This window comes from Epithele typhae (genome assembly GCF_022376455.1).
Source record: "Epithele typhae strain CBS 203.58 chromosome Unknown BXZ73scaffold_14, whole genome shotgun sequence".
In the NCBI taxonomy this organism is placed as follows: Eukaryota; Fungi; Basidiomycota; class Agaricomycetes; order Polyporales; family Epitheliaceae; genus Epithele; species Epithele typhae.
The window spans coordinates 141,924-162,029 of NW_025954205.1; the positions used below are offsets into that span (position 1 = coordinate 141,924).

At 56.1% G+C, this 20,106-nt stretch overlaps 6 protein-coding genes across 6 annotated transcripts; 5 read left to right on the forward strand and 1 right to left on the reverse strand.

The window, feature by feature from the left end:
* Window positions 1–646: 646 nt before the first annotated feature.
* Window positions 647–898, forward strand: BXZ73DRAFT_4528 (uncharacterized protein; the record flags this gene model as incomplete). The annotated part of the gene is made up of 1 exon (XM_048019481.1): window positions 647–898. A coding segment is annotated over one exon (252 nt), but the record flags the coding sequence as incomplete, so codon positions are not given.
* A 3,656-nt stretch (window positions 899–4,554) lies between these two features.
* On the forward strand, window positions 4,555–7,740 carry BXZ73DRAFT_23422 (uncharacterized protein; the record flags this gene model as incomplete). Its single annotated transcript, XM_048017674.1, has 4 exons — window positions 4,555–5,309; window positions 5,375–5,645; window positions 5,704–7,182; window positions 7,300–7,740. Coding segments are annotated over 4 exons (2,946 nt in total), but the record flags the coding sequence as incomplete, so codon positions are not given.
* A 1,123-nt stretch (window positions 7,741–8,863) lies between these two features.
* Window positions 8,864–10,907, forward strand: BXZ73DRAFT_99846 (uncharacterized protein; the record flags this gene model as incomplete). Its single annotated transcript, XM_048028138.1, has 19 exons — window positions 8,864–8,970; window positions 9,023–9,101; window positions 9,166–9,179; window positions 9,240–9,281; window positions 9,338–9,394; window positions 9,458–9,467; window positions 9,530–9,547; window positions 9,608–9,633; window positions 9,690–9,715; window positions 9,767–9,801; window positions 9,858–9,882; window positions 9,948–9,959; window positions 10,017–10,069; window positions 10,132–10,190; window positions 10,292–10,351; window positions 10,418–10,445; window positions 10,496–10,553; window positions 10,612–10,636; window positions 10,691–10,907. 19 exons carry the CDS (start codon window positions 8,864–8,866, stop codon window positions 10,905–10,907), a joined length of 951 nt encoding a protein of 316 aa, XP_047879418.1.
* A 1,108-nt stretch (window positions 10,908–12,015) lies between these two features.
* BXZ73DRAFT_99847 (peptidase family M48-domain-containing protein) lies at window positions 12,016–13,727 on the forward strand (the record flags this gene model as incomplete). Its single annotated transcript, XM_048028139.1, has 9 exons — window positions 12,016–12,290; window positions 12,392–12,458; window positions 12,535–12,826; window positions 12,887–12,961; window positions 13,023–13,037; window positions 13,096–13,242; window positions 13,304–13,364; window positions 13,439–13,514; window positions 13,578–13,727. The coding sequence occupies 9 exons, from the start codon at window positions 12,016–12,018 to the stop codon at window positions 13,725–13,727; spliced, it is 1,158 nt and encodes a 385-aa protein (XP_047879419.1).
* Window positions 13,728–14,676: 949 nt separating this feature from the next.
* BXZ73DRAFT_76295 (uncharacterized protein) lies at window positions 14,677–15,963 on the reverse strand (the record flags this gene model as incomplete). Its single annotated transcript, XM_048022389.1, has 1 exon — window positions 14,677–15,963. The coding sequence occupies one exon, from the start codon at window positions 15,961–15,963 to the stop codon at window positions 14,677–14,679; it is 1,287 nt and encodes a 428-aa protein (XP_047879420.1).
* A 1,537-nt stretch (window positions 15,964–17,500) lies between these two features.
* BXZ73DRAFT_89166 (ribosomal protein S5 domain 2-like protein) lies at window positions 17,501–18,985 on the forward strand (the record flags this gene model as incomplete). Its single annotated transcript, XM_048025189.1, has 7 exons — window positions 17,501–17,659; window positions 17,914–18,006; window positions 18,027–18,073; window positions 18,179–18,268; window positions 18,334–18,412; window positions 18,503–18,640; window positions 18,737–18,985. 7 exons carry the CDS (start codon window positions 17,501–17,503, stop codon window positions 18,983–18,985), a joined length of 855 nt encoding a protein of 284 aa, XP_047879421.1.
* Between the last annotated feature and the right edge of the window lie 1,121 nt (window positions 18,986–20,106).

Below are 20,106 nucleotides of genomic sequence, written 5' to 3' on the forward strand. Positions count from 1 at the left end.
GAGGCAGTTATTGAGAAACCGGCGCCAGCGCCCGAGCCACCGTCACCACCACCATCCAATCCACCGACCAACCCCCCCGTCCAGGCGAGCGAAACCGCTGCTGATATTGTACGTGATTTTTGCTGCACTCTGTCTCTCATCTAACGGAGAATAACGCAGCAACAAAATGTCCATCACAGTGTTCAGACGCGTCTCACTGTTCTCTCCCTTATTGAATCGCGACTTGCCCACCATCCCTCCATCCCTCTTCATGCCATTCATATCACATTCCCCGCCTCTCCAAATTCTCTTGAGGACCCACCCCCTACCATTGAGCCCACAACCCGTGCAAATCAGGAGATCATAAGATCGCGCGAATGGCTCACTTCAACCCGTGCAATGCTTGCCAGGCTTCCTCAATTACACGACACCAACGCGGACGGCATGCTCGCCTCACTGACATGCCGGATACATGATCGACTCAAAGCACTAGAGAAGAGTGTGAAGGAGTCTTGGGAGCTTGAGAAGGTGAAGGGCGGACTATATGATCTGTCTGCGGATGGGACATGCGGTCCGCTTATATTCAACACCAGTGAGTAGCGCAATACCTCTCCCAACTCTTTCATAACGTCAAACCTGCTATAAAGGCACATCACGGCGTCCCAATTTGCAACCGTTCATCGCCGCCGCGCTCGTTATGGCCACCATCTTGCACGCCATTGCCTCTGTCTCCCAGACCCAAATGACCTTCATTCTCGCGGTCGTCCGGGTCGTCCTATCCGGTGCCCTTATGTTCCCCGGCTCCGCGAACACGCTCACCCCTGAGCAGGAAGAGCTTGTGAAAACCGTGCCTACAGATGTACGAGCCGCATTCAAACTGTTGAACATCGGTCCAGACTATGTCCGGTACGCATGCTGTCCTGCGTGTTTCGCCATCTATCCACCAGATCCGTCCAATCCCAAAGATCCCTACCCTCACGTCTGCGACTTTCGCGAGACCAACAAGAAGCCATGCGGAACCCCTATAGTTGTGCGGAACGGTGGCCAGTTGCCTCCCTTTGTCTACATGGCCGTCAAGACGTTTCCCTTCCGAAGTGCTACGTCCTGGCTCGCGTCACTTCTATCCCGTCCAGAGATCGAGCGTGTCCTCGTCGATTCATGGAAACAGCCCGTTCCACCTGATTCCAAGTGGTCCGATATCTTCCAGGCTCCTGTCGTCCAGCAATTCTTAGGTCCAGATGGTCAGCCGTTCTCGATGGAGCCACACGGGTCAAGTCATCTCATTTTCAGCCTGTTCGTCGACTGGTTCAATCCGTTTGGGAACAAGCAGGCCGGAAAGTCTCATTCGATTGGCGCGGTCTATCTCGCCTGTCTCAACCTCCCACCCCACCTTCGATTTCGCCCCGAGAACGTCTACCTTGCCGCTATCATTCCAGGACCTAAGGAGCCATCCCTTCATCAGCTCAACCACGTTCTCCGTCCGCTTATTGACGACTTTCTCATCCTTTGGACCCGTGGAGTTTATCTCGATCGTACTTCCCTCCATTTCACCGGTCGCCTTGTCCGCGCTGCGATCATCCCACTCGTCTGCGACCTTCCGGCCATGCGCAAAGTTGGTGGGTTTGCAAGTCATGCGGCCAAGCTCTTCTGTTCGTTCTGTCGTCTCGAGAAGCCAAACATCGATAATCTCGTACGACCATGGCCCACGCGGACAGCCGATGAACACCGCAACCTCGCGTCCCTCTGGCGCGATGCTCCCACGGAGGCGGATCGGAAGTCCCTCTTCGACCGACATGGTATCCGGTGGTTGGAGCTACTAAGATTGCCGTATTGGAATCCAGCCCGCTTTGCAGTTGTCGACGCAATGCACAACCTGCTCTTGGGTAATTTGCGTCATCACTGCATGGAGGTATGGGGAATCGACGTCAAGGGGAAGGTTTCCACGGATTCTGCGAAGAAGGTCTCCGCGCACACACCAGAACAGCAAAAGAAATCCCTTCAGCAGCTTCGGGAAGGTGTTCGATGTGGTTCGGCGACGGCGCTGGGGAAGATCCGCGTCGGGTATCTCGCAACGGTCGCTCAGATGAACAACCTCTCACCTGGATCGCGTGTTACCAAGAACCACTACATCCAGGCGCTGCTTCAATGGGTAAGTTTGGTTCGTCTTTCCTTTCAGCGATGTGTCTAATTCCCCACGGTTCAAGGCGAAAACCCATACCATCGACCAGCTCGTCATGCCGCCCGTGCTCGATGAAGACACCGATGACTTCCACCTTGCCAACGGTCCCTACGACATCTCCAAGTTCCGAATTCTTACTAAGGACGTGCTCAACACCATCCGTCGCGATCTCGCGCGTACGACGTTCCCTTCTTGGTTAAACCGCCCTCCTCATAACTTTGGCGATCCGTCTCATGGCAAATTGAAGGCCGACCAGTGGCGAACGGTCTGCACTGTCAGTCTCATTATCACTCTCGTGCGTCTATGGGGTCACGCCACGGAGTTCAGCAAAGATCATGCAGTGCTGCAAAACTTCATGCACCTCGTTTCCGCAGTGGAACTCGCCACTCGACGATCCATGGATGCTGAGCGGATTCAGCGATTCGATGATCATATGCTTGCTTATCTCACCGGTATCAAGGCCATCTTCTCTCACCATCTCGTTCCAAACCATCACCTTTCCCTCCACCTTGCGGACTGTCTCCGCTCCTTCGGCCCGTTCAAGGCTGGTGGGGCTTTCCGTTCGAGCGGTATAACGGCCTGTTACAGAATTTCAACATCAACAATCTCACAGGTAAGAGCATTCACTTCTTCGATACAATATCTTGCTGATGCTGGTGTACTCAAATAGCGACAATTCCATTAACTTTCATGCACGGCTTCTATGCAGGAGCCGACGCGCGAAGACTCATGGAGACAACACAGTGGCCTGACTCGCCAGTCTATCGTGACATGGTAGACTCGTATCGACATGCCTTCCAGGACGTAGTACGAGGAACTCGAGTAACAGACACCCTGTCTATGGCCAACGACGGACACGCCTTCAACGCACTGTACGACGAAGAGAAGGCAGTTTTACTCGATCAGGTCTTGTACGAACAGCTCTTGCAGTGGTTCCCATCTACGGTTGCATCCCACTATGCCCCATTCGATAACACGCTTCCACGACTCTCTCCATACATTCAACGCCTCCCACGTGTCTCTCATCTAGGCGTCACCTTCGCCACCGAACGCTCCGGCCGACGGAACTCGTACGTGATGGTCAGCAACAGTGCAACTCAGCCAGCCGCTGGACAGATATCCGACCTCTTCCTGCACCGTCGCCTCCAAGAAGGTTCAACTCACGTTGCAGCGTTCGCTGTTGTAGACCTGTTTGATGAACTCGCCGACACTGATGCAAAATTGGATCCTTGGCGCGGGTTTCCTGATATCAACACTCGTCTGTACTACCACTCCTCTACCCGACGAGTCATCGTACCCCTTCATCATATCACTTGCCACGCCGCTACCTTCCAGTTTGAGCCTGAAGATATCAAGCAACCCTGCATTGTTGTTCGATCTCTTGACAGGGTATGTTGCTCTTATTACAAGATCTGTTCGACCAGGCTAACATCGGGTTATAGGGTTGAATCATCAGCGGCGGTGGCAAGGTCGGCGCCCTCGCGTGAAGAGACTCGTGCGGTCCATACAGTGATCACACAACCGGCGGTTGCACGGTCAAGCCGCATGGTCAGCGTGAGGGCGCAACGGACAGAGCGAAGCAGGCCATTCGCTCTGGTGGCGCGCACAGGACGAAGAGTGCATGGCCGCTCAGGTGGGATAGGCGTGTGGTAACCTCACGTGGAAGCAGGGGCGGGAGGATAACGGAGTGGTCATCCTTGGGCTGTTGATCAACTTGACCGTATGCATATCAAGCAGCCTTTCTGTACGGCTTGTGTGTAGGCCAATCGGAGGTCTACACCTCACTGAGGATGGGTATGCTCACGGGGACAGTCGAGATATGGTATAGCGAAGCGGAAGTCTACCTCGCGCGCGGTGCAATAGTCGAGGTATAGCGAAGCTGCAGGCAACCTTGCGCGCGGAGTGATAGTTAGGGTATAGCGAAGGTACAGGCAACCTCGCGCGCGGGGCGATAGTCGGGATACAGTGAGGCGGAAGTCTACCTCGCGCGCGGGGCGATAGTCAAGGGATAGCGAAGCAGCAGGCAACCTCGCGCGCGACGCGACAGCCATGTGCTAGTCTACCTATCACGTGGGGCGATAGTCGGGGTATAGTCAGGGTATAGTCATGTGCAAGGAAAGCTATCCAGCGGGGGGGCAGCGATGCGCAAGGCAGACAAAAGTCTAACTGTCGCGTCGCGCAACAGCCATGTGTCCATTCAAGACAAAGGAAACCTATACCATCGCCACGACATGGCTATCGCCCCGTGGGAAATAGGGCACCTGCCCACAGTGTGGGCTATGGCAACAGGTGTCCCTAGCGATTCACTGCTGCTCCTCAAGGTCCACTCCGAGTGGTATGGCTGGACGTCCACAAAACCCTTCTTGTCTATCACTGCCGTCACCGCACCCCTTGCTCCTATGAGTGCTCCCACCGCTCCCATCGCTCCCGCCCCAGTACTATGTCTTGGACTGTCGGTCGATGACAATGCTAAGATTGGATTGTACATGTCGCGCCCTATTGCCGGAGGAGGAGGGGCCCGATCGCTGGTCGTCATCGCCAAGGAGAAGAATGAGGGCAAGTTGTTTTCTGAGCTGACTCGAGAACAGAAGCAAGAGGTCGTTGACTGGCAGATCAGCGAGTACAAGTGGCTGAACGACCAACGGCGCCAACGCGTATACTCGACAGCCTGTATGGGCGCCCTTGTCATATCTAGCAAGTCTCCCACACCGGCTCGGCTCTCTTGCGGTGAATGTCTAGCGATACTCAAGCTCGACTCCTTCCGGCGTGCCATCTCGCGACCAGTTCCCGAGCCCCACAATTTCAAGTATGTAAACTTTATATACCGCGATGAAGCTCTAGGCAAATTATACGCGAGAATCACCGGACTACAAGACCTCCTCAACCCGAAATCGAAGACATCTACGTCTCCATTCGTACGCTATGCTTTAGGGGCCATCCGTGGAAAGTTCAAGAACGGGCAGGAGCTTCTGGGAGGTATTCTTGAGGGCTTCATGACGATTGAAGACAAGGAACGGCGCGGGGTTGGCAAGCAAGGCTTCAAGTGGTCGGAAAAGTGGGCCCGCATCTGCCATGTGATCGCCATTGACAGCCCGAAAGCGTACCGTTCCCTAGCACAGTATCTTCCTGTTCCTGGTTTGCGGGGTCTACAGTGAGTTATTTCAACTGTTCGTCGTCTTATTACAATCGGCTAAACTGGGAGCTGTGTTTGCGCAGAATCAAGGCAGCCACCCAGCCAATGATTCCGTTCGAGATCTCTCCGCGTTGCTTGGACATGACTGTGGACGTTCTGAAGGGATATGATTACCCAGGGCTAGTCTCCCTTTGTGTCGATGATACGAAGCTTCTTGCGGCTGTCAGGCTCCATTACGACCCATCCACCAAGACAAGTTTCTTGATCGGAGGTGTGGACGGCCCCATCGCCGTCGCGGACCCCGACAACATGCAAACTGCTTTAGAGCTCGCTAAGTCACTGGCTGCTCCAAAGGTGCGCTGCTGGTATGACAGATTGTAGTACGCATCCCTGCTCACAGGTATACTTTCAGATGCGTCTGTGGTGCGTGCAAGTCCCGATGCCATCAATCATGCCACACATTGTGGCCGCTGTCCCCATCGCCAACAAACTCAAAGCTCCGGACCTAAACAAGATGTCGGAAGCTGTTCTCCAAGGCCTACTCGAACGCGATGTTCCTGTTGTATCCTACGTACATGATGGCACCTCGGTCGAACGTAAGGACCAGCTCATGTCCTATAACCACGCGGACTCCTACTGCGACTTCTACGTTCCCGCTCCCACCGGAAAAGGCTCCGAGTACAGTTTGAAGATCAAAGTCGCATGTTTTGGAAAGCACCTTGTCACGTTTCCGCAAGATCACGGACATGGGCGGAAGACCGCTCGCAACAACCTCTTCAGTGGAGCGAAGATTATAGCACTCGGGAACTTCACTGCTCTCTACCGTCGTATCCATCAAGTGGCCTTTGAGCCTGACAGCCCGCTCTACCATCGGGACGTCGAGAAGCTTGATCGACAGGACGACAATGCAGCCGCCCGACTCTTCTCTGCGAGCACTCTCAAGTACATCATCACACACCATCCAGAGTACTTGGGAGAGATCATCTATCTGTTCATCTTTGGCGAGCTCATCGACGCCTGGCAGAACCGGAAGATGACGCACACAGAGAGGGTTGTTCCAATCCTACGTGCGTGGTACTTCATGAATATGTGGCACGTATTTTTGGAACGCGCCGGCTATGCACGTGGCCTGTATTCTTTATCCCATGAAGCCTGGGACATCTTCCGCATCCTCATCGAGTCATATCTCGCCCTCCTCTTCATTCATCGTCACTACAGTGCCTCTCGTGGCTTCCCCTTCCCATTCTGTCCCTGGCTGCACTCTACCGAAGCATGTGAACACTCCTTTGGACTCGCTCGTCAAAATGTCAAAGACTTCACGGCCATGGACTTCTACTACATGATCAAGCACATCCAGATCAAGCAGGCCGAGGCGTTTCGACTTGGACAGACCACAGATCCACATGCGCGGGCTAGCGGCTACAACCATACGTACGTCGACTCCCGTGACGTCGATCTCTGTGCTCTTGCGACATATCCCGACGACGACGCAATCCAGAAGGCCGCGGACGAGGCGTTCGCGGAGGCGGAATCGCTTGTCGTGCTTCTTGGGATTGCCCCGAGTGAGGCACATTTCCCCCGACCTTCGACATCGACCAGAACCTCTGGGCCCGTTCCGAACTCTCTCAGTGACCTCCTGAACGTACCGCCCTCTGGCCATCATGTATCCTCGGAGGAGAACGTGGTTGACTCGACTGAGGAGCTCGCCACAGCTGACTCTGAAGAGTCGGTGGATAGCGCCAACGAGCTGCAAGCTGCTCTGGATCGCGAGGAAAGCGCAGGGACGAACATGAAGCGCTCATCTCAAGAAGAGGACGGCGTTGAGAACGTCATGCTCGCGGCCGTGTCCGTTGCAGTGGATGACATGTGCAAGGTGTACGTATTTCCTCCCGTTTTCCCTTCTGCTGCGTTCTCATTTATACCGCTGGGCCTTAGTTCTGAGCTCGCGGAGGTCGATGCTGCACCACTCGAGGAGGCACGCGCCGAGGGATGCGCTGCTATCCGGGAGGGCATGGGGATTGCAGCTACAGCTCCTCTCCCCAAGTATGTCCCACTAGTCACCTCGAGCTCCCAGTCCAATCTGCCGCCGCCTGCTCCCCTCCCTTCTCGCTTCCTTCGAGTCTTGAAGCCACAGCAACTCGAACTAAAGCATCTGGTTGAGCTGCGCGTCCGCCATCAGACACGGCAAGAGGCAGACGGGGTACGCATACGAAGCTCGAAGGCCGACTCCGTGCAAATCGACTCCGACACTGATAACGGGGGAGGATCGATTAGCCCGAAGTCAATTCGTAGTCAGATCTTGGCGAAGTACTACCAGGTGTCGCGCGAGCAGCGTATGGAGCGCGGAGCAGGTACTGGCGTGGAGCGACAAGTGCGGTGGAAGGGTGACATCGCGTCGGGTCTCACAGGCAACAGCGCGAATGCGGCCGCCTCCGCTATTGCGCGAGCGGGTGGAGTACGTATCATAGTCCTTCTGTCCGGGTTTCTTGCATTCCTGATTGTGTTGTTTGTTCAGGGCGCGAGGTTGCGGAAGAGCGTTTTTGTAAACAAAGCGGAAGTCCCACACGCACTGCAGCAGACCGTGATCTCAGCGCGCATCACACAGTTGAAACCCCTCCGAATTGACGACTTTGTGTTCGTCTTCCATGACGGCTGTATCAAGCTTGCTAGGGGTAAGCATCTCCGACGGCATCTCAATCCCTATTGGCTGAATCATTCCGATCTAGTGGATGCACTGTACTCGAAGACAGGCGGGAAGAATGCCACGCACGCATCCGTCGATGCATGTTCAAACGTTGCGGCACTATCCAATGTCGGTGTGGTCCTATACAAACACTCGCATCAGCACCACTTCCTCAATGCGTTGACACCAAACTTCCACACGAGACAAATCGCCCTGCTTGCCGGACCCTTCGTGCTGTGTGCCCTCGCGACTGCGCCAACCCCAGAGGCCAACGGAGTTATGACCACTCTGTCCGACTCTTTGCTTTTCGCAGAGCTCGCCGATGCAGAAGAAGCCTTCAAGGTTGCGGCCAAGGAGTTCAACAAGAAGCGCCAACAGGCCGACGAAGCTGAGGATGACGTGACAACGGAGTGATGGATCCGAGTTTTCCCTATGCTGTAGAATGGACCTCGTTTGGACCTCGTACGAAAATACAGTACATGTATGCTCAAAAACCGCTTGTTTTCACGGGTTTACACGTCTATGAACATGACTACATGACTGCCGAAAGTCCGGACATGGCAACGCCTGGGCTTCGGACGGTCGCCGAAAGTCCGGACACGGACCCCCAAAAAGTCCGGACACGGCGGTCGAAGATGTGGGCGTCTAGCGGCGGTCCCTCTATAGGCGCTTTCGGGGGTCCTGCATAAGCCAGCATCCACCACGTTTTCATCAAAGGCACGACAGGGCCGTTCTGATCCCCGTCTTGCCGCCCGGGTTTCTCGCCGACGCCACCAAAACGGCGCAACCGTCGGTATATCTACGCGGCGTAGGGAGCTCGTCCCCGCTCGCGACTGCGCCGGACTCGGTTCTCACTGACTGACTGGCTGATTGGACCTGGCCTTCTGACATGAACTCCTCCACAACTCCGGCCGGCGCCGCCGGCGGGCTTCTGCAACTCCCGGCTCTGAACAACACCTTCGGCGCGCTGGTCATCGGGACGTACGTTGCCTTGATGTGAGTTCTGCCGTTGTGTGGTTGAATGCGTACTGACCTGCCCGCGACACAGCCAGTATGGGTGGATGCTCTACCAGGGATATCACTATTACAGCTTGTACAACAACGACGTACTGACGCTCAAGCTGCTGGTACGTACCGGGACTCTTCTCGGGCCAACTCATGGATAACATCGGTTTGACGTCGACGCCGTAGGTCGCCCTTGTACTGTGAGTCCTCATGCTTCCGCGGCAGGGGCGATACACCCTTAAAACCTATGATGTTCGCAGCGCTCTGCAGACGTTCCACACGTTTCTAGGCATGCATGCTACGTGAGTGGATGATGACCTCCTCCGGTCATCCGTTGATCGTGCTAAATTATAATCAGCTATTACTACCTTGTTTCCAACTTTTTCAATCCGATTGCGCTTCAAACTGCCGTGTGGTACGTTGTTTTGAAGTTTCGTACGTCTTCAGACAGTGACCAATGACGAGCGCGTCGATGTAGGTCGATCAATGTGAGATCTGGCGATGAGAACCTGATTTCCCCCCAGACACTGACTAAACGCGTGGATTTCAGTCGATGGGCGTAACAACAGTACGGTCTGAGACTCGGCCTCTTCTCTGATTCTCGGCTGATACAAGCGATATACGTCAGGGTGCTACGATATTTCTCTCACAATTGTGCGTTATTCTATACGTTCGTATCGTGTTGGTATTAGCTGATTCCCTGCTGCTAGGTTCTTCCTTCGCCGTGTATATAAACGTTCGTCAATGCAATCGTAAGGTCATTCAGCGCTCTAATAATCGACTTTAGTTGGGCGGAACTTCATCCCTATCGTGATCCTCGTGGTACGTCCTATACATAATTGCCCCTCACTCGCTCGATCTTCAATACGTATCAGCAGGGTTTGCTTCTTCTGTCGGAGCTCGGTGCGGCCATCTGCTCTCGCATTTATAGTCGTATATCCTAGTAACCTCTACTTCACCACTCCTAGGCTTGGCGATTGGTATGTTCTATCCGCACCGTGCGGCGGATGCATCATCTCATCGCCGTTGATCTCCAGCTGTTACTGTCGACATTTTCGTCAGCAGCACTCTTCATAACTCTACCCAATCGGTGCACCGTCTCCATTCAACATATCAATTGGTATCTGATTTGAATCCCGATCCGTTGCGCAGTGGATGAACTCGGCTGGCGTCGGAATCTGCTCCCTTGCAGACTCCATATTGACTGCCACGTTGATCTTCTGGTTGCGTCAGAGTAGGACAGGAATGCCCAGGTATGCTCGCCGCTCCCTTGGCGTGTTGGGAGTATATCGGCGGCTAACACGTACTTCAGAACGGACTCGATCATCGACGTCCTGACGGTGTACGCGATCAACACCGGGATGCTTACTCTGTGAGTCAAGCGGCACCGATTATTTGATTGAGCATGTCGACTGCAGGTTAACACAGACCATCCCAGCATCGTCAACACACTCTCCTTCATTTTGGTACGCCCACAAGTCTGACGTCTTGTGGTCAACCGCTCACTGCCTGAAAGGCTCTGAAAATGCCGAACAACCTTATCTACGTCGCTATCGACTTCATCGCGACGAAGCGTGAGTGTGCCTGCAGGCTCACAGTGTCAGATGACTGACGCCGAATTTGTTGCTCCAGTGTACGCAAACACCCTCCTGGCGGTGTGAGTACTCATGAAGTACTGCTGGCGTCATGTTGCAGCTGATCTCCGACCAAGGCTTCTCTCGCGACGATACCTGGCTGAGCAAACACCCGGCGGCATCGTCCAGTCGACGTCCATCGACCTCGGCTCGACCAGGGGCATGCGCTTCACGTACAATCACCACATCAATGACGACGGTATCACGGTGGATGCGAAGAGAGCTGCCACCTCCTCCGAAACCCATCCGTCCTTCTTCCAGGATGGTGGCAGCAAGTTCAACCACACCATGTAGATTACGCAAGTCAGAAGTCTTGTGATCGTCCATGTCTGTTGTTATTCCATGTTTATTGTAACTATTCTGCGCATGTCCTATGGCGAGCTTGGATTTTGTCCACGTACGATCATTGTGTGCCAAAATATAATGTTGCTGCCAGGACTTGAACTCGCGGCTTTGATACCGTCCGGACCGCCTGAGCCGGCTACAGGCTCCGATGCCGGGTCGACGCGCGCGGCGGCACCGCGAGACTGTACCATACACTGCGGGCAGGTGCCCTATTTCTCACGGGGTGATAGCCATGTTGTAGCCATGTTATAGGTTTCCTTTGTCTTGAATGGACACATGACTGTCGCACGATGCGACAGCTAGGCTTTTGTCTGCCTTGCACATCACTGCCCCACCGCCGGATAGTCATCCTTGCACATGACTATACCCTGGCTATACCCTGACTGCCGCCCCACGTGACAGGTAGACTATTGCATGGCTGTCCCGTCGCGCGCGGGGTAAACTGCTGCTTCACTATACCTAGACTACCTATTGCCCCGCGCACAAGGTTGCCTGCCGCATCGTTGGGAGGACTTGCCGAGGTCATGGTGTCAGGTGGTGGAGCTGTCGTCGGGGACGAGGCTAGTGCGCGCGGACCTGAACCGACCCGCGACCATAGGCGCCTTTGGGCCTGAGAATAGCTACCCGCGGGAATAATCGAAGCATAGCGCAGCGGAAGTCTACCTTGCATGTGGGGCAATATTCGAGGTATAACGAAGCGGAAGGCAACCTTGTGCGCGGGGCAATAGGTAGTCTAGGTATAGTGAAGCAGCAGTTTACCCCGCGCGCGACGGGACAGCCATGCAATAGTCTACCTGTCACGTGGGGCGGCAGTCAAGGGTATAGCCAGGGTATAGTCATGTGCAAGGATGACTATCCGGCGGTGGGGCAGTGATGTGCAAGGCAGACAAAAGCCTAGCTGTCGCATCGTGCGACAGTCATGTGTCCATTCAAGACAAAGGAAACCTATAACATGGCTACAACATGGCTATCACCCCGTGAGAAATAGGGCACCTGCCCGCAGTGATACCTCCTCATCCACCTCCTCACTACTTCCTCAGATCTCGGACCTCCTCCAATGCTGGCCACCAGGCTTCGTTGCGTCGCACGTCCTCCCTCCCTCTCCGCCGCCAAGGCAGCTCGATCATCGACACACGGCGCGTCCAGCGCGCCACGCGCTCTCCAAGCCGCACGCGTTCAAGTCCAAGCACGGCACGCAAGCTTTCGCTCTGGCCGCAACTACGTCAGATTCGACGGCAGCAGCAGCTCGCGGAACATCCCGCGATGGAACGACCGGCGTATGCAGATGGTGTACGGCGTGACCGCGGCCGGCGTCCTGTACTATGTCTCGCAGTACGTATGTCGCCGCCCTTTCCTCCCCTTCCTCCCCCTCCCCGCCCCCGCGCCCCGCTGGTTCCCGCACAGGTGGCTAGGACGCTCACGCACGCCTTTAGTCTAGAGCAAGTGCCAGAATCGGGCCGCTGGCGGTTCATGGACGTCTCACTAAGCACTGAGCGCAAGGTACGTCCCCCGCACCCCTCTGCACCCCCACCCCCAACCTGCATCCGCTCACCCGCCCCACGCGACATTCCGCCAGATGGCCGAAGAGGCGCACAAGATGGTCCGAGACGAGTTCCATGACAAGGCGCTGCCCCCGAACCACCCCGTCACCCGGCACGTCCGGCGCGTCGCCTCGCAGATCCTCGAAGGCTCCGGCCTCGGCCAGCTCGATGTTGCGGAGCCCGGCGAGGCAGGCCAGACGCCGCGCGGTGCGTGGAGCGCGGACGGGGGCGCGCTCGATGAGGTCCCGCAGGATGCGGAGGGGACGCCGAAGTGGCGGCTGTACGTCGTCGACGCGCCGGGGATCCCGAACGCGATGGTCACGTACGGTGGGTGCACGCGGAGCGGCGGTCGAGGCTGAGCGCGTGCTGATGGGGTGGGGTTGTCAGGGTTTATTGTGGTGTTTACGGGCATCTTGCCGATAGCGAAGGATGAACATGGACTGGCCGCGATTTTGGGACATGGTGCGTGTGCTAGCTCCTTGGGCGCACGGTGAAGCCGCTGACCTTGAGGCTTTGCTTGCAGAGATTGCGCACACAGGTATGTGATATCCCTCTGAAGTGTGTCCGCATGCTCATCGCGCTGCTGGTCCACACAGTCGCACGACATATGTCGGAGTCGCAGTCAATGTACAGAGTTGTCTTGGTGTTCGCAACCCTGCTCGATGTGATCGGAATTCCGCTTTCCTCTGCTCTTGCGAATTTGATTCTTAGCTTGCCTCATTCTCGCACACAAGAAAGTGAAGGTAATCGTCATCTTTGCGCCGTTTACCGCGCATGACACCTGCTCATCCTCGTCTCTCTCAGCGGATACCATCGGCATGCGACTTTGCGCGAGAGCCTGTTTCGACCCCGAGGCGGTTCCCAGGTACTTGCCCCATCTTACGTCGCTCCTCGCACCCGCTCACCGTGGTCACATTCCCGCGCCAGCATGCTGACCAGGCTGGGCAAGCTGGAGGAAAGCGGCTCCAGCTTCGACTTCCTCAGAACACATCCGTCCTCGTTGAAGCGCGTCGCGGTATGCCTCGTGCTCCTTCGGCGTTCGTGAGGGGCCGTCATACTGATTTCCTTTCTCTTGCAGGCAACGCAGAAGATGCTGCCTGAAGCGTACGACATCCAGGCTTCCAGTCCACGGTGCGGCGGGCTGGTAGACCACATCGCCGCGTTCAAGGACAGGTGGAGATCGGAGCCCGAGCCCTCAGGTGGGGAGACGGAGGTGGTGTGGACTTGAGCGCACTCGTGTTAGCGTAGATTGGTTTAATAAATGAGACACATCTCACCCTACCCGCTTGAGCATTGTTGAGGAGGGCATCTGTGTGTGACACGAAGTAGCGCCGGTCTCGCCCAGTGGCGCCACGGCTTTGCATCTTTGACTTGCTCCATCATCCTCTCCCGTTTCCACTCTCGCCCCCGCAACACTTAGTTTATGCGAAGCCGCATGATGCACATAATGTCGCAGGAGATGCCATCGTCGGGATGGGAGTTTGAACGGAGGCTAAGGGAAGAGTCGGGGAAATTGCTTATAGGTGCGCACACAGCGCTCCCTATCCTCACCGTAATCTTGACCATGACTATTGTGGTAGCTCATGAACAGGCCCAACGGCCACTACAATGGCTCGGCATTGTCGCACCTCCGTAGCGAGAGCGGTACTAGCCAGCGGCTCGCAATCTCACTTCTTCGAGCCCTCAGTTCATCAGGCCCGTCCAATTCTGTCGCGCATCACCCGTGACAAAAAAGCGGGTCGGGATTCGGGTTCGCCCTTTCCTCGGAACCCGTGTCTCTCCTTCCCAGAGAATTGCGCCCACGGCCAGTTAACCTCGGTCCTCAACGCGTCTTCTTCGATGCGATTTGGTTACGCACACTTGGGACGCCGGAGAGTCAGAATCTATGAACGTACGTCTCACGCGTCAGTCAGCTTCAGTTCGAAGTTGGTAAGTTTTGCTCCCCCGGTTAACAGGCATCGCAGTCCTGCTGTGTCCGCACCAACGTGGATGTCTTTGTCTAGTCACTGTCAAAGTAGTGCGTTGCCGCCGGGAGGTCATGTACACACATACGAGTCCCTGATGAAAAGACGTATGACCATTGACGTATGAGAGTCCTCTAAACAACCAAACGAGTCCTATGATAACGGTGGTGGTATCGACACCATTCAATCATCCACATCAACGGAAACTCTTGTTCAGGATCCTGTCCCGCCTCTCCTTCTCAGCGCAACCGCCTTCCTTGACAGCCCGACCGCCTGCGTTGCTTCGCAGGCTCGCACGTACCAAGTAGGCACGGTTCCCATGATTTGCGTGCTCGTCGAACCGAATATCCCGGTCCAAAAGAGGGTCTCTAAAGTTCCCCACACTCCAGAAAAAAGCACCTCTCCTGCTTCAGTCGCGAACCCGACCACCGAAGCGTCCGGGGATAGCGTCCATTTCCTCACATTCGGTCTACCCTCGTGGCCAGGCACTTTGCACAGCGTCCCGTCCTCGAGCCTCCAGAGCCACCACTCCGACCCCACCGAGTCTCTGATCGCAACAACGTGGCCGTTGCTCGACAACTTCGCTCTCGCGAAAGTGCCCGTATGGGGGGAGAGGCCGCGGCGGCCGTCGAGGGAGGCGATCGTCGCGCCGGTGAGCGTGTCCAGGACGAGGGAAACCGAGGGGCCCATCGCGTGGAAGACCAACACGCGCGTCCCGTCGGAGGAGAAGGACGCGGCTTCGAGCGACTGGAGGTCCGCGGGGAGCCCCGCAGGTCGGATGGTCGCCGCTCCGTCGGGCGCGCCGACCGTAGCGGTGAGCAGGGTGCCATTTTTGCATATCACGACGACGTGTGGGCGGCGTTCTGGTTCGGGACTTGAGCCTGAGTGCTGGCGGAGGGCGGTCGCGTAGATGTCCGCGTTGGCGATATCTGGGGTCGAGCCGTCTTGGTATCGGAGTAAATGGGGCTCGCAGGAGCCATCGGCGAGCGTCCAGACGCAGATCGAGTTGGGGGAGAAGGGCAGTGCGACGTCGGAGAGGAGGTATCGCTCGTCCGCCGACAGCGCAAAAGTGCCCGTGTGCCGTCCATGGAACCAGCGTCCGGGAACATCGCCGGACGTCGCCGTTGAGATGGGAGGGGGTGCGAGGGTACGGAGGTGCGTGAGTACGAGAGCATCATAGATGTGGACATTCGCTGCCGAATCTTGAGCGAATATCCGGGTGCCGTCCTGAGACCATAAGAGTCTCATAACCAGGCAGTCCAAAGGAAGGACGATGCGCCCTACGGGTTGAAACTGATCTGTAGGTCTTGTCGAGGCAGTCTCGACCGGAAGAGGGAAGACAGTTATGTCGTGGCGCGATGCGATGGCCCAGTGCCTTTCAGTCGGACAGAACGCGAAGGGAGATGGTGACGTTTCGTAGTATTCCTGATCTCCGAGGCGGTACCAGTGTGAGGCATAGGGTGTTCCGGTTTGACTGTTCCACACGATGCATTCGGACATGCCCGGCGCAGACTCCGCCCGCAAGTCGACACCCCACTGCAGGGTGCTTGCTGCCCATCTCCCACTAGGAGAAAACACGAATCGACCCGGGTCTTCAGCATGGCCGTACTCTGAAATGGGATCCTCGTGGGCTGATTTGAGCGACACAGACAGGTATCAATCCGCGTGTGCATCATTTTCTCAGGGTAACTGGCAATACGCACACGAGTAGTCCGGGGGAGCGATACGCAACAGGCCTCTTGCTAACAACGGCGAGAATAGTTGTTCTAGCAAGGCTTTCCAACGAGGCATATGGTTCCGTTTGGGCCTCTCTATGACGCACGTCAGGCCTGTCGATTGGAGGCCGACGTGTTGCGATATCACTTGGATCAACTGCTGTACGATGGCTATCTGTTCTTGCGTCGAACCAGCGCTGTCCCAATACACTGCATAAGTCCGGAATATTAACGCAAACGAAAGAAGTGAAGTAGGGAGTTTGAGACAGGATTTGTAAAATCCGAAGTCGGGGCCATCGACGGTTTGCAGAACTGATAGATGCCTCAAGTCTGTGAGAAGAGAAATCTCGAAACCTAGTGCAAAGAGAACGTTAGCAGAGTACGCGTCAAATAAGCACAAACAACCCGCCAGATTCCACGATGGTGCAGCTGGGCAGCGTTATATCCAACAGTGACTCCTTGTTGAAGGTTAACAGCGCGGCACACTGTAGCTGAGTTGCAGACACCTCACAGCCTCGGGATCAACCACGAGGTCGGGTTCAAGTCGGACAATCGGAAGCCGCGCACCTCATCCAGATGTAGCGTTTGCAGGCCCCATCGATGCGCATTGGGCGTAAGGAGGGATATATTTAAAAGTCGTTTTTGAGATTCCAGACGATCCATCCAAACCTCCTTCAGCGCAGGAAAGGCACTGACAAGACGATGGAGATGCCGAGCAGTCTTGAAAGAGTAGTCCCGGAGGACGAGCTTCGTCACAGCACGATATTGTCGCAGACAAGCTAAAATCGTTCGCGACATCGGAAAATAAATGTGGGTGGAAGAAACCCGCCCGTGGAACTCCCATATGGTGATGTGGCCTAGGTGAGGAAGAAGGTCAACGATGGCGACGATCGGGAGAGGTACATCTGAGTGATCCTCCAGCCGGACGATCTGGACCATCAAGCACAGAGAGGTGTCGCCTGCGAGGGTATTGCAGATCGCGGGTAGCTGCTTGCGCTCTGAAATGATGAGTCTGTGATAGAGACGGTAGCGGCCTCGGGGAAACCATGACTTGCACACCCGGATGCAGCGCGCGACTGTGGTGAGATCACTGCGAGCGGCGAGGACATCGATGGTCACTTCGACAACACCGATGGGGATGCGCGAAGGGCTCATGGAGATATTTGACCGAGGTTGGAGAGTACTATGGTTCACAGGAAGGTGAGAGTAGGCAAGGTGAGAGTACCGAGGCAAGGACTCGAAGGCGAACCGCGGGGCGTTGCACCATGATCGGAGGTTGTCAGGGGACGCGCTCAATCAAATATGTATCGTCGGCCCGAAACATGGACGACTCCGACCAGGAACTGGGGCGGGAAGCCTCGGTAGTAGACTGGGCAAACCGCCACCATGAGGACCATGGTCGTGTCGTGAACCCAGAGATATCTTTCACCATGTCCCCAGCATGTACGTCGCATCGGCGCTCAACGAAACGCGGATCGTCGGTCCGTTCGGCTCCACGGTCATCCTTCTCCCCGGGCCGGCCTCTTGCGTTTCTGGCATCCTCTCTTTCCCTAGTCCTCGCCCCGTCGCCGTCATCCTCGCAAGTATCCCCCATTCTCCCCCGATACGCTTTCACATAAACGACTTCATATAGTCCTTGTGGCTGCATATCTTGAGCAGCCTTGGCCGGAACGAGCCTTTCCGCCCACACCCTCATCGACAAAACGCCGCGTCCACCAGAATATGGGATGCCTAGGAGAGACTACCATACCCCTCAATACCGGAACAAGACTTCGTCCATCGCGCGTTCAAGCACGCTCCGCCCCTTTATGGGTGCACCATGTTGGGTGTGCGCCCGCCCACCCTTAGCTTTGGCCAGAACTCGGGTGGGTCGAGTGCGCGATGGGCAAAACGCGGTAAGCCAGAGCTACATATCTCCCGCCTCGCGCGTCGCACGAACGCACGAACGCGCGCTCGCATCGCCCTTGATGTGCTCACGCAGGTAAACGGGAAGATGCCAGTCCACCCCCACCCGAGCGGCCGTTCGAGGGCATGCTCACCATCCACTCCGAGCTCTTCCCTATCGCGGCGAGCGAGTACAAGTTCGGCCGGTAGGTACGTGCGCGCGCTGCGTCTCCGACCTGTATGTCTCTGATGGTGGCGGCGCGCGGTGTAGACTATCGGAAGAAGAGGTGACGGTCACGCCCATGCTCGACAAGCTCCTGTGGCGGAGCGACGCGGCGGACAAGGAGCCTGTGCGTGCTCGCGGGGTGACGGGTGCGTGTCTCCTTCCCTCTCATGCCCTCTCATGCCCTCATTCAGACTGGCGGCTGGTGAGACGGCAGGTGTGGCACATCCCGTTCACGATCCACGTCCTCGCCGACGCGGGGAACATGGTCGACTGCGCGTGCCTCGCCGGCATCGTCGCGCCCAAGCACTTCCGAAGGCCGAAGGCCGAGGGTGAGGGTGAGGAGCTCACCGTGGTGCGTTTTCTTTTCCTCTTCACTCCATGATCTCCCTTTCCCTCTCTCCCTCTCCTCGCTGTGGCCCAAGTTCAGACCCGCCGCGCATACACCCAGCATCCCCCGTCGGAACGCGCGCCCGTGCCCTTGTCCATGCCCCGCACGCAGGCGTTCTACCCGGACTCGGACACACCGCCCCTGCCCGACCCGTTGCACCTTCAAGAAACGCTGAGCGAGGGGCTGCTCACCGTCGCACTCAACGCGCAGCGGGAGCCCTGCGTGGCCCAGAAGGCGACTGGTATATACAGGATCGTGGAAGCGCAGCTCGTGGTGGACTGGAGGGGAACAAATGTGGAGGTGCGGTAGCCGTCTGTGTTGCGTGTTCTGCATGATAATCGACTCAACTCATGTACGTGTACCTATATCACATGTAGGAGATCTTGCGTTCCCACCTTTTGGACTGCATGGCAAGATTAGTGAAGCACGATACTATTCCGAGACCCGTTTTACGTCAGAGTCCACTGGTCAACTCGGCATGCGACTAACGGGCTGAGTCTGTTCTCGGCGTGTCTTCTTTATAGTCAGACTCAGAATGTTTGCCAAGTCAAAACGTCGGCCTGCCCGCGCGGAAATTCACCGCGTCGCCCCTTGCGTTAATCATGCAAGATAGAGACGGTGGATGTGCGTGGTCGCCATTACTAAAACCACTGGATCCCAAGGCCCCTCGCACACCGTCTCCCCTACAACACCTTTCGGCCCCGGGATCCGCCTTGGCTCTGGGACCACTTACACCAACATAGTCAAGAACTGAAAAAGACCACTACCGACAACATCAAGCCGAAGACATGGTGCCAAAGTCTCCTCAGAGGTTCCTCGTCGACTTCCTCTCCAGATATCGCCGACGACGACGTCGCTGCTCTCCCTCGAGTGAGTCACCTTACAAGGAAGAACCCTTTTGAGGGCGAAGGATATCTCGGAGAAACAGCTGACCTCCAAACTGGTGTGTAATTTTTTGCCTCATGCCACTATACCTCCTTCTCACCCGCGCTATGCAGACCAGCCCCATGAATGCTGAAGATACATTTGAAGACCTTAAGGCGTTCTCAAAACTTGGTGCGTTTCCTCTCCGCATCATGTCTCTGTATGCGCATTTATTCGATGGCTGTCGTAGCCCAATACTCGTTCATTTCGCCGAAGGCGGGCGAGCCCATCTGCCTCTGCCCTCTACCCGGCATGGATGGCTTTCATCTCATCTCAACAAAGCATTGCACACTAGTTCCAATTTTCCTTCGTCGTGCCTGAGGCAAACTGATCAATGATAGTGACACAGGAGCGACATTCGCCAACAATCGTCTTCTACGGCAACTCTATTATGGCCGTCTCTTCAATACAGCAGACAATGACCTCCACGTGCTCCGCTGAGCTGGCAACTTATCTGTGGACTGGGGGGCTACCATAAGTCTTCGATTTCTGACCGAAGCCGTGGA